Genomic DNA, 14,062 nt, shown 5'->3' with positions numbered 1-14,062 from the left:
GGTGGACCGAATGCAATGATTGGACGAACATTTGATGGTCCTACCCCTTATGGACGGTTTACATATAAATACATTTAGACTGCTTAACTTAATGATTGCTATCAGGATGTGAACAGACTTTCAACCAGCACAATAAAAAAAATCTGGAACAAATCGCAGAAAAACACAGGAAAAACAGTAATATTGTGAAACATGATTACAATTTAAAAGAACTCTGTTCAATTGGAATATATTTAAAAATGTAATTTAAATTACATTTATTAGTTACTGCAGTCTTTAGGGTCACGTGATCTTTCAGAAATCATTCCAATATGCTGATTTGCTGCTTAAGAAACATTTCTTATTACAGTTGTGTGCTGCTTAATGTTTTTGTGGAAACTGTGATGCATTTTTCTGGATTATTTGATCAATAGAAAAAAAAAAACAGAAATAGAAATCGTTTGTAACATTATAAATGTCTTTACTGTAAATGTTTGATCAATTAAAAGGGGCTATGTATAATTTAGAAACCCTTGTTATTAGAGACACCGGCGGTGGCCGTTAAGTGAATTTCAGTTCAGCCAGCAACTTATTGCTCGTAGGCTACTCGTATCTCGTGCACACCATGGCATGTAACGCACAAGACTGAACGTGATTCAATGATCTACTCACGAGTGCTTTTTCGTGTTTGCTTAGAAGTAAAAAGAAGTTGGAAATACCTTTGCAGCAATATACTGTTAACGAACATCGCGACGCCGTTCACGCTGCGACGTTTGAATGAATGTGTAACGTTAAGTATGTGCTGACGCTTTCCTCTCAATAACAAGATAAAAACACAACAAAAATGACAGCGAGAAAACGCAGCAGTAAACAAAACGGATGAAAAGCTCTCGGGAGCGCGCGTAACTGTAACATCGTTGAATTTAAGCACAAAAACGTCCTTAGTACTTTACATAAAGATCAAATAGCCCAGTTCTACACTGGCATGAAGTTGGTTTGACGATGGACGTTCGATATTCGCGTATTTAGGGACCGTCTCTAAAGTTGCGACGTTTGCATTTTGAAGACAATGTCTTACAGTCATAAAACCAACTGTAAAGTGTTCATCTAGGTGTCAAGTATGATGCACACCTTTTTAGATTTTTGATATGTATGACAATAAACTGTTAAATCATATGTAAATAGTAATCATATGTATTTCACTGCTGTATGTGGTCATATACAAAATATGACAATATTTAAAGCTCAATACCATTTGAAAACAATGACTTACAGTCATAAAACCAACTGTAAAGTGTTCATCCAGGCATTTTGGGTTGTACTTGCCTGATTACATTCACAACTGCTCATAGAACTGACACAAGGCATCATGTTATGCTTCTCTTTCACACTTTCTCACAAGGATTGCCCTGCAGCTATGAATGTCCTGCACAGAGCTGAAAGTGTGTGTGTGTGTGTGTGTGTGGTATGTGCATGTGAGAACACATTTCATAGATGCAATATTGACATTGTGTGTTGCTCCAGTTTTATGGAGTGATCCGTCGGGAAATATATTATTATCACGCTGCTCTGATCAAATGAATGTAAACCTTGCAGTTGGGTGCTAAATATAAACGTATTGTATGTTAAATGAGTGTGTGCTCTTGTGTATTCTGATCTCGGATCATTTGTTATGTGCAACAATATCTTTAAACCTCATTGAGCACATTCCCTTACAGTGTGCATTTACATAAATTGCATGAATAAGGAGAGTCATTAAAGCAATAGTTCACCCAAAAATGAAAATGATTTTCAATGCAATTACATTGAATAAGGACTGAGTGGAGCTTTGAATTCAAGTCATTATTTAATTAATTCACCGAAGCCATAAAGATTTGGAACAAAACGAGGGTGAATAAATTATGGCTGTTTTCATTTTGGGTGAATTACTCCTTTAAGATAGATAAGTTTGTAAAAATGTTATCATGGTCTCTCTCCCTCTTCTACTCTTCTTAATATTTCTCCTTTTTCGGTAGGATGCTGTAACGATCTGTACTCTGGGAGTGGGGACGGCATTTGGGGAGTCGATTCTGGATAACACTCCTCGACATGCCACGATTGTCAGCCGAGAGAACAGTGAACTTCTGCGCATCGAACAGAGGGAGTTCAAAACTCTGTGGGAGGTTTGTGTGTGTGCAAGTGTTGCTCAATGTTTTCATTACAGCTGCTATTAGTGATTCAATACCCCTAACTGGTTGACAGGCAGAACAGAAATGGCTCTCTAAAATGCAAAAAAGAATCTGACCGTGGCCCGCTTGTGTTTTTCTCACAGTGGTTTTCCCTTTCTTTGGAGGTCAGCATATTTAGAGGTTGTTTATAAGTTATGTAATTCAGTGGCTAAGTGTGGCAGATATTAAAGTGCCCCTATTATGCTATTTTAAAGGTTTCTGATTTTGGTAGTCTCCTTTAGATTTACATGCATCCAAGGCCAATAAACACTATTTTCCTATAAAATACATTGCAGTATCACTTCTTTTCTCACACTGTCTGAAATGGTTCAATAAAGGATCCAGTTTCTGTAGATTCTTCCTTTCCGCCTACTCTGCTCTGATTGGTCAGATGGCCCAGTTTGTTGTGATTGGTCTATCGCTTACAGCATGTGTCAGAAATTACCATTGCCATTTCTGAAATTCAGCTCTGGAGGCTTCCTCAGCTCTTGATACACAGTGATAGTAACAATGTCATCAGTTTTTGAGCCCTAGTCCTCATGCTTTAGTGCATGCAAAGTGGAATTGCTTTCGCATAAATCAACGTCAAAGTTGGCAGCCAATGAAGACCATAGGCTGGCATTAATAGTGTTACTATTAACCTACGTAGGTTCGAGCAGGAAGTAAGGCTGGAATTACTGACAACTCGTTTCAGAATCAGTTCTTTCTTCTTCTTTTTTTGAGACAATAACTCCATTTCTTGTGCAGTTTGATCTCTGAAACTTTGCAGACCTTTTACATTCACAAACAGCTGTATATTACACGCCGCATGAAAGCTAATATCCAAAAAATAATAGGGGCACTTTAATTTTGATACGTTTTTCAAAAAACAAGACATTAATATCTTGTAATTTTGCTTCTTAAGTAAATGTATCTTTATATAAGAATGTCTAAATATTTGTACAAGACAAAAATACTTAGTAAGAAAATCTTTTCTCTTTTTTCGATGTACGATTAACACTGGCATCTTTGATTTTGAATGTTTCAAATGTCATACGACCGTACTACTCATTATATACTTGCAGAAATGTGCTTTATGCATGAAATATAGGCAAAAACTCAACGTCCATATGAGATACTTGGACCAAAAAATTATTTAAAAAAAAAAGTGAAAAAGTTTTTTTTTTTTTATAATTTCCCTTATGCATGAAATACCCACATGCAGTTGCCAAATAGTGCGGTATACTATGGTGTAAGTTGTATACGTTTCTTCTATTTCATATCAACCGTGAGTTTTAACATCTATTTATTGACTACTTATTTTTTTAGGCTGCCTAATATTTTTACATTTTAAAAATATAGAATTGGACCAAAAATGCAAACTAACCATATTGAATTGACAAAAAAACTGTCACATGCTATTGGTTATCATTGCATATTACATACTATTCTTTATGGTAGGCCTTATAGCCCTGTAAGCAGGATTATCATAAAGCCCTGTAAGCAGTATGCATTTATATATTCCACTTCGATCAATGCCACTGTGTCTATAATAAGGCACTTTTTCAGTACCAATCACTGAGCATCAGTAACACTGGGTGGCGCTCTCTGATCTGTTAACAGCTCGGTCAGTTCCTCTGGGCTGTTCAGCACAGCCATTTGCCAAATCCCAGGCTTTAACAGGCTTTCATAGAGTGTTTGAATGTGTGTGTGTGTGTGTGTTGTAAATGTAAACCAGTGGTCTCAGCAATAATCGATTCAGGAGTCTGTGTTGTGTTGGTCTTTGAAGTTTTTCACGTTAACTGAGCAGAGAATTGGGGATAAATGCATTGAGATGTTGTGAAAATGGCAAGATATCTGTATTTATTGCCTTAAATGGATTTGGCATAGTTGTTAATTCCCAGTATGTCAGAAGCTTTTGAGTGTGTTTGGGACCATATGAAACGCATTACACAGACACTTAAATATTGTATTTTTTTGTGTCTTCATGCTTGAATCTTTCCGTCATGCGAAACATAGTCTGAAAGTATATAAAATACACACACAAAAAAAATGTAAGCCTTTTTTTCAAGATTTACACATTTCAATTAATAGTAAAATTCAATCAAATTGAATTGAATAATCCTTACATATTATTCATATAATGAATTAAGAATTTTAAGTGAATAAAAAACTAGAGCTTTATAAAACATTTTGTATAAATCTTAATAGAACGAGAATGGACCATTTAGTTTATGTGATTCGTAAATTAATGAAAATATGTTTAAGTTTAAGATTTATACAAAATGTATTTATTTATTGGAAATAAATGAATACTTTTATTCAGCAATGCATTAAATTGATCAGAAGTGACGGTAAAGATATTTATAATGTTACAAAAGATTTCTATTTCAATTAAATGCTATTACGCAACTGGGTAATAACTAGGTACTAACCCTGAACCTACCCCTAAACCTGACCTTAATCCATGTTGTTAACTTAACATTACCCTTTTTGGTAAAGGTACAACAGCACAACCGTTTCCAACATTGATAACATTAAGAGATGTTTCTTGAGCAGTAAATCAGCATATTAGAATGATTTCTGAAGGATCATGTGACACTGAAGACTGGAGTAACGAGACTGAGAATTCAGTTTTACCATCACAGGAAAAACTACATTTTAAAATATATTAACATAGATAACAGTTATTTTAAATTGAAATAATATTTCACAATATTACTGTTTTTACTATATATTGTTTGATCTAATCCATGTAGCCTTGGTGAGCAAAAGAGACTTATTATTTCAAAACATTAAAACATTTTACCAACCCCAAACCTTGAAATGTATACTGTATATACTGTATATGGGGTAAGGGATGGGAATAGGATCAGGACATGTTGATCCAAGACTTGAACATGAGCTCCCTAAAGCCAACGGCTCTGAACGTGCACAGCCAGGATCTGATGTAGTGTCATGAATAATCTGTGTGTTCTGTATTGTAATAACTTTGTTGTGCTGATCATTTCTGATCATTTCTGATCCTTTCAGTGATTGTGATTGTGACTCAATGTGTGTGACACACAGAGGCTGTCAGGCTTCTGTCTTTAATGCTGTGTGTGTAAATAGTATCACCCGCGTCTCACAGCTTGATAGTGACCATATGTGCCATATTTTTGTTTTATATTTCTTACACATGCAGCTGAATAATCAAACATACAACATGAATTATGTATCAGTCTCTGCTTCATCAATAGAACAATGTGGGCGAAGATCTCTCTGTCTCTCTCGACCATTTTCCTCCTCTCTCTCTCTGTAAAGCTCCTCTCATTCAGACGAGTGCTCATGAGAGTGTTTTTGTTTGTGTACTAGTAGTGTGTGTGAAAAGGTGATAGAGTTCATATATTTGTGTATATGTGTGTGGTGCACCATTTCAAACCCTTTCAAACTAGCCTCGTTCACGATGCGTACTCAACTATAAAAATGGCTATAAACTCAACTATAAAAGTGTTTTCATAATTTCAGATATGCATGGCTAAAGCCTCGTGCACACCGCAACGATTATCGTGCGCGCTTATCGCCAGACGTTTTTCGATGCGTCTTTGTGTTCATACCCAAGCGATTTTCACTGGCAATGCGCCGAGTGAACGTGCAAATTCACTCCCTGAAAGTAGATGCCGCTTATTGAAAAACAGAAATACCCCGGTACACAAGGTGGCGCTGTGCAACTTTACTACCCATAACTCATCCCTAAAATCAGAGGGAAATGATCATAGACAGTAGAAGAAATGGACACAGCGACCCCATAGACTTCAACGGAGAAAAGTGAAGCAAATTAGAAGCACTCACTTCCTGATGGCTGAGCGTACTCCGCAGACTCAAACTGAGCTTGATGACGTAGATGTGACGTGAGCAACCTGTCTGACAGTTGTAAGTCTTCTAGTAGCTGTGCCAAGAGAAATCTGAGTCATTCCCTTCCGAATCTTGCAGTGTGAGTAGGAGCTGTCCATGAGCTAAGAGTAGGAGCAACTTTATGACTCTCTATGGGCTTCTCCCTTGACTTTATCGGACTTTATGCCTCCAAGTCCCCCCGATTGACTGCAAGCTTCTCCTCCTGTCTATACAGTAATTTCCAGAGAGTCGCGTGGTTATGACGCAATCGTTAGCCTATTTTTACAAAAACGGCTTCTACGGGGCCATAACGTAAGATACAAAGTAATGGAGCCTTTTATACACTGTCGTGTTTCTTTAGAAATAAACAATGGACAAATAGAGTCTTTAAACGCCTCAGATGTAAAGTCATTCGCTGTCAAAGTGACGCCAAAATGAATGGGAGTCAATGGAATGCTAACAGCAGGTGATGGCTTGTTAGCCAATGGCGGCCCCCGGGGGCGGTATGCTTTTCGGGCGCTGGATTGCCCCCCTGGAAATGATAGGTGAATAACACTGATGTAGAAGCACCTAACCCTGGTTGGGAGCCTAAACTTGACATAAACTGTAAACTTGTAAACAAACCTCAGATCTGATTGGTTGATTGGAATGTTTTTCCCGGAAGATGTTGCACTTGATGAAATGACGTTCACCGTATTAAACTATTAAAGGGATAGTTCACCCAAAATTATTTGATTAAATCTGAGCGATTTCTGTCCCTCCACTGACAGCTAAGCAACTACCACTTTGACGCTTCAAAAAGTTCATAAAGAGATCGTAAAACTAATTCATGTGAGTTGAGTGGTTTAGTCCAATTTTTCTGAAGAGAAACAATCACTTTTTATGATGAACAGATTGAATTTAGGCTTTTAGTCACATATAAACATTCATCAACTCACACATCAGTTGTGGTAAATGGAAGGTTTGACAAACGAGGTTTGTTCTCGTGTTTCAAGCAAGTACAGTTGAGCTTCTGTTTAAGTTCGCTGATCAATGTTTAAATGTGAATAAAAGTCTAAATTCAATCTGTTCCTCATATAAAGTGATTGCGTCTCTTCAGAAAATTTGGACTAAACCACTGGTCAAATATACGGTCAAAATATACAGAATAAATGCATCAATGTGAACATGCCTTTAGGTTTGGTATCTTTAGGTGTGGAGTAAAAATGCCAATGTGAACGCTAAGCGGACCAGGAATAAATGTTTTTTTTGTTTTGTTTTCATGTTTTTTTTGTTTTTTTTTGGTACAGACCAAACGAATTAAGCGAACTGAAAAACAAGTGTGAACACACCCTTAAACTGAAATAAAAATAATTTAAATATAAATATTTTGAAAACTAATAAAAATGATAAAAGCACATATTACTAAAAATGAAAACTGGAAATAAAAACTAAATACTATAATAGTATATTAATAATACTAGAACAACACTACACTCACAAATGAACTGGACTTGATCTTTGATGTGCAAAAAAACAGGGTCCTCTTAAAGTCTAAACTACATTAGTGTCTACCTGACTGGAAAAGGGCTGAACTTACTGATCCTCAAAGACAGACTAATGTGATAACGGTGATTTCACTACAGCTGTAGGGCACACACACACACACACACACACGCACGCACGTGTGCACACACACACACAAACACACACACATACACACACACACACACACACACACACACACACACAGCTGTCTGTTCAGTGTAAATTTAATACCCTTAATAATTGATGAAGCCATGAGCTTTTGAGAGCCTTTTAGCAGCCCATAGTTCCCTCTCTCTCCCTCATGTGTAATGCTGTGGTACAGGGTGAATTGAGTGAACGCAGCTCTCTGATTGGCTACAGCTATTGCCTGGCAACGGCAACTGAAGTCCAGTCAGATTCTCGGCCAGAAAGATCCAAATAGCAGCAGACACTGGATCACATTATCCACACGTGTGTAACTGGAGCATCAGGGTGTGTGTGTGTCTGATTTGATGTCTGTGCATCTGACTGAAAAGGAGAGAAAAGGTATTCTGGGTTTTCCTGGATAATGCTGGGAAGTTGGCAAGGTTTAGGAAGGAGACAAGCATCACGTCCCTGTGGGATTCTCTGTCGGACAACACTACACAAACTCTTAGGGTGAGTCCCATTGGCTTCAGTTATGCCACATGCACAAGGATTTGGTGCTATTTTCATAGTTAATGATCAAGAAACCACACTTAAAAACGATATATTAGTACTAGCACTGGGTTCAGAGCCGCATCGATATCACTGTGGTTTTTGAGGTTAATGATGTCAGAGGTCTTTTTCACCAGTGGTATTGATTCTTACTGGTGCTAACGTGCTTTTTGATACACGTTCTCTTCCTGCGTACCTACCTTAAATCAGATTTTTAATATGTTTTCAGAATGTATTTTTTCCCCCGATAGGATGATAATGACTTGATAAAGAGGCCCTGTTCTTGTGTGGCAATGTGAGGTGAATATCAGCAGCTGAAAGCCGAGGATGTGCGTTGAATGTTGAGGGGCTTCTGTCTCTCTGGGCCAGTCCTGTGCCAGGCTGTAGGGGACACCGCCTGACTGGGCCCTTGTTCTGTGTGCTTATATGCTGTTAACTCCACAATCCTAGCTGAATTACTTAACCTATGTGAAGACAGCCAGCTGGAAAGAACAACATGATGTTTGTGTGTGTGTGTGTGTGTGTGTTGGTCTGCAAGTCTGGGGGATGGGAGAAGTTAAGAAAAAGTTAGCTTTTGTTTAAGCTTCAGGAAACAGGAAGGAAGCAGGATATACAAAGTGCATTTGTGTGAATGGAACAAAGCCTGTTTGAAGACTTCAAATCAGTGGCCAAAGGAAACCTTCTGCTGTAATCTGCAGTTGTAAGCCTCAGCGATTCTTTAACACTAGACATTCAGCTCACTTTATCATACAGAAAGAATGTCCTCTGGACACTGTCTGTTCTACTCAATGGAAGCACAACGCCTCAGAGTGCCATGGGTCGTAGTTCTGCGTTTAGAGTTAATGAAGGCTGTATGACATCAGTCCATTCAGAGACCCTTAATCTCACAGTGTGTGCTGAAGGATCCTGTGGAGTTACAAAAATATGCATGTCCCTGTCTGACATAATGTTTAAAAGAGAAAAATCACAACACTTTTCATACTTTTGGATGCTGTTAAATATGTATAGGTCATAATTCTGTTCTATTTGCACTAGAATTTACACTACAGTTTGGGGTCATGTTTTTTTCTTTTTTTTTTTGGATCAAAGTGACAGGACAGATATTTATAATGCAAAGATTTCTGTTTTAAATAAATGATGAAAAAATATCTGTAAAATATAACTGTTTTCAATATTAATAATAATATGAAATGTTTCTTGAGCAGCAGATTAGAATGATTTCTGAAGGATCATGTGACATTGAAGACTGAAGTAAAATGCTTAAAATTCAGCTTTGCATCAAAGGAATAAATTGCATTTTACATTCAATATATTCAAATAGTAAACAGTTATTTTAAAGGGTAATTACTTTTCACCTTATTCTTGTTTTTACTGAATTGCAGTAGAATTTTAAATAAATGCAGCCTTGGTGAACATTAGAGACTTCTTTCAAAAACATTAAAATAATATTACCCCAAATGTTTAAACGGTATTGTGTGTGAATGTGATTTTACAAACCTTTATTTCTAATATGTATCTAATATTTATTTCTAAAACCTTTATTTCTAATATTTCTCCTTAAAATGTATGTGAAAATGTCCTCATCTTGATAAATTCTTACTTTATAATGTGGGTGACGACTGAAAAAGTCATATAAGGAGGGGTATATCTTGAATCTAGTTAATTTTTTTTAACCCATTGGTGAACAAGTTTTTTTTCTCATTTGTCATACACGTCTCATTTTAATCATAAAGCAGTGAATTTCATTTAGATTTAGTTTATTGTGTGTGTGTGTGTGTGTGTGTGTGTGTGTGTGTGTGTGTGTGTGTGTGTGTGTGAGTGTGTGTGTGTGTGTGTGTGTGTGTGTGTGTGAGTGTGTATGTTTGAACTCTAGGTGAGCTTGCGCCGGTATCAGTGTCTCATTCATTGCCTCAGCTGCATGTGGCACCTCGTCACCGATCACCATGGCGATATGGAAAGAAAATAATGAAAACATCTGAATATTCATAGTGATCGCTGCCAAGCCACAAAAGGCTTCAATCTGATTGGTGGAGCTCAGCGTTCTTACTATAGAGCTTTTCACTTTAATGATGTAAAGGCACCTGTATGAAAATGACTCAGTACAGCTTTGAGGTATCTGGGGTTTGGAATAAATTTTCATTGTGTTATTCTTTATGTTGCAGAAATACAGGCAGTGCATGGCAGGGCTTCTCGCTCCGCCGTACGGAGTGATGGACAGTGGGGCTACAAATGACAGTGAGTATCACACGCAAACATACACACTCACACTAGACATCAATGATGATTTCTCAGAAATTTCTTTGTTTGATGCAGGAATGCCAGACAAAGAGAATCTAAACAGCGACCCTCTCAATTTTATGTCAAAAAACCTGAATAAGGTAGGATTGTCTAGTGTCTATGTTGATTACTGCCTCTGTACTTTTGACAGTAAAAATCAATAAAAAAAATACTTATTTAATGATCTGCTACTCTTTCCTGAGAGTGGAACATTTTTTATGATTCATTTGCCAGTAATTCTCTCAAGAATTTTTTATTTCATCGGAATGGTACGAAACTTGGTAAAGGTTTTGGTACTTGCTATGTGAACACAAAAAAAAAAATCATGGACTTGATTCGAAAAGGTTAAATGTATGAAGGTAATATGATGCCATAAAGAATCGCATGCGCAGGGTAAGGTTTGTGAAAGTGTACAGTATATAAAATTGCAAGCATAAATAAAATTTGCGTGTATAAGAGAAGATTTGTAAAGGTGTAAATCGCCTTTCAGGTGTAAGAAAAAAATATTTTCAGCATTTTACTGTTATTCGTAAGTGTAATTCATGTATTGTGAAGCTGCAGCTTCATGCTAACGCAAAATAAATATGATCTGTATTCTTCTGACTTTAATTTTTCCGCGCTTACACTTATGGCATGTTTTTTTCGCACAAATACGGCCAAAAGCATTGCAAGGCCTGTGAACAGAAATTTGCAAGCGAAAACAACAGAGTCAGGAACTGCAAAACAGATTGATCGCGCAAAACCAATTTTTGTTTATTCTAATGTTTATTTTAATTTACTCTTACCTGATTGGTTCAATAAACACGCCAGTCGCCAGAACACATCTTTATCTTCTTTTGGCTCAAAATCATTCTCGTTGCCGAAATGGTACTTTTACTGCACACATACATGTTAAATAAATAAATAAATCATGATTGCTTAATAAGCTGTGCACCATTAGTCTGACTATGGCTGACTGACATTCATACTGAATTTCGAGCTGGTGTTAATGTTATTGGATTGAAATTTTATATATTATATAATCTGTTACACCACTGAGCTGATGTTAAACTTTACAATTAAAACATTTAATACCCATTCTTTATGTAATAATACTGTGGTGAGCAGGACGAGGCCGAGGGCCGTGAGAGAACAGAGCGAATCTTATGTACACTTTCACAAATCTTACCCTGCGCATGCAATTCTTTATGGCATCATATTACCTTCATATAAATGGTTCTGAAAAAAAATCACATTTGTGCTCCTCGCTGTCAAAAATGAGGGACGAATTTCATCTAGTGAAAACGTTTGGTACTGCGGCCAAACTAAATCTTCCTGAAAGCTCATTTCATATCATGAAATATCAAGCTCAAATTTGGAACACAACTTTAAATTTATGGCTTTAAAATAGTTTTAAAATTTAAAATAGTATTTGTGTGTTTATTGTGCATTTTTCATAACAACAAACGTTCAATTTTTGAACTTTTTTAAAGTTCACTTTTGTCGTCTTTAAAAAGAGATCAAACTTCAGACTGTACTCTAAAGCATTCAAGATTTATGACAGTTTAAGTTAGAAATTTAATTTTCAGGTCCTTGCTCAAAAAGTGGATATAACTACAGCATAAATATAATTTAGTACCATAAAATCGCCTAAAAATACAAAATATTGAATAAAAAACATTATCAAACTAAAATATAGTACATTAAATTCGTTGAAATTAAACAACATTTCTGTCAGTTTTTGACTGACACACTTAGAGCACCAGAGGGTTTTAATTCAATTTAAAAATCTTTTGAAAAAGATCTTTTGTCATCTACACTTGCAAATTGAGTGCAGGCAATTAGATCTCAATGAGTGTTTTTTGGCTGTAAAAAGGCTGTGCTCTCAACTTCCTCTCTCTCTGTTCCGGATTTTGTTTCAGGTCCCATCAGAAAAGATTTTGAGGGCAGAAAAAGTCTTACGTAACGCTATACTGGCCAGAGCTCCCCACATGATCAGAGATAGAAAATATCATCTGAAAACCTACAGGTGTGTGTGTGTGTGTGTGTGTGTGTGTGTGTGTGTGTGTGTGTGTGTGTGTTGCCTATGACAAATGTTATATGGCATATAATTTGCTATATTTGAAGAGTTCAGATGCAAAAGCCTCTAAGTGTCATCTGAAATTTTCTTCTAGAATGATCATTTTTATCAAGTTCGTATATTTAAGTTCAGTAATTTCACTTAAATGACAATTAATAGGTAATTTTCATTGCCATTTAAGTGAAATTACTGAACTTAAATATATGAGCTTGATAAAAAATGATCATTCTAGAAGAAAATTTCAGATGACACTTAGAGGCTTTTGCATCTGAACTCTTCATTTATTCATTTATGCCATAGTATATATCTACACTGCTCTGTGTGACCTGTGTGTGTGTGTGTGTGTGTGTGTGTGTGTGTGTGTGTGTGTGTGTGTGTGTGTGTGTGTGTGTGTGTGTGTGTGTGTGTGTGTGTGTGTGTGTGTGTGTGTGTGTGTGTGTGTGTGTGCGTGTGTGTGTGTGCAGGCAGTGTTGTGTCGGCACGGAGCTGGTCGACTGGCTGCTTCAGCAGAGCTCATGTGTTCACAGTCGAGCTCACGCTGTGGGAATGTGGCAGGTGTTCCTGGAGGAAGGGGTCCTGAATCACGGTACACAACAAACACGTACACCTGTACCATTTGCTGTTGTGACAGCCAGGTTAAAGGTAGGGAAGGCAATTTCGGAGAGGCTAGTAATAGCAAGATAGTCTGAAAGCATGAGATCCCACCGTCACTTCAGAGCGTCTCCAAAATCACGGCTCCTTCCAAACACATGAACACACACAGCAGGGAGCAAACAAAAGCATTACGAGAGATGGTGTTAAATTACCTCATGTCTGAAAGCACATAACATTACAATAATAATACATGTAAACAACTTACAGAGCTCTAATTGTACCACCTGACTGCTGCAGATTAATTTCTGCGTTGATAGTGTTGACATAGAAATACCTAAATCTGAACAGCTTCGGGGAGAACGTCACGGGTTGCCATCTGATAATTACGGTTATGAAACTGCGTGAACGCAGCATAAGCTCGTTGTTTTGGTTCAGGAGGAACTTTTTGGCACCCGGTAACTGTCTACACTTCTGCATAGCCTTACGGAACACACTGATAACATGAAGAGTGTGAAGAGTGTTTATGAAAAACATTGCCTACCTACCTTTAGGCTGGGTCATTCCTGCTATGTTGAATGTTTCTTCATTTTCTTTTCTCTGATTGAAATGTAAATTTCAAATGTTTTATCTGGAATATTATTTTAACCAGTGCTGTTTTAGGAGTGTTTATATACTATCATATTATTTATTAATATTTTGCATCAGAATATATTTGTATATTTTAATATTAGTTTGTTTTAGTCATTATGTGGTTTTGACATTTTTATTTTTTCTAATATTTCTATTTAGCTTTATTATTTTTTTATTTTAGTTTAAGTAATTTTTGTACTTATTTCAGTTAGTTGCCATTTAATGTTTTTTATGTAATATTTATATTTTATTTTATTTCAGC

General features: G+C 36.7%; 1 protein-coding gene across 2 annotated transcripts in view; it reads left to right on the top strand.

The window, feature by feature from the left end:
• rapgef4b (Rap guanine nucleotide exchange factor 4b) overlaps nucleotides 1-14,062 on the top strand; it is a 32,862-nt gene that overhangs the window by 6,838 nt on the left and 11,962 nt on the right. Inside the window, exons 4-8 of one of the 2 annotated variants that reach the window (XM_084128254.1) lie at nucleotides 1,995-2,141; nucleotides 10,403-10,475; nucleotides 10,554-10,618; nucleotides 12,419-12,525; nucleotides 13,041-13,162. In XM_084128254.1, coding sequence (XP_083984380.1) covers nucleotides 1,995-2,141; nucleotides 10,403-10,475; nucleotides 10,554-10,618; nucleotides 12,419-12,525; nucleotides 13,041-13,162 — 514 coding nt within the window. Of the gene's footprint in view, nucleotides 1-1,994; nucleotides 2,142-7,969; nucleotides 8,202-10,402; nucleotides 10,476-10,553; nucleotides 10,619-12,418; nucleotides 12,526-13,040; nucleotides 13,163-14,062 lie in introns of those variants that run through there. The other variant, XM_084128255.1, reaches the window with a different exon arrangement.

Source organism: Abramis brama (assembly GCF_963993115.1).
Source record: "Abramis brama genome assembly, chromosome: 11".
In the NCBI taxonomy this organism is placed as follows: domain Eukaryota; kingdom Metazoa; phylum Chordata; class Actinopteri; order Cypriniformes; family Leuciscidae; genus Abramis; species Abramis brama.
This window is presented reverse-complemented; position numbering and strand designations above follow the sequence as displayed.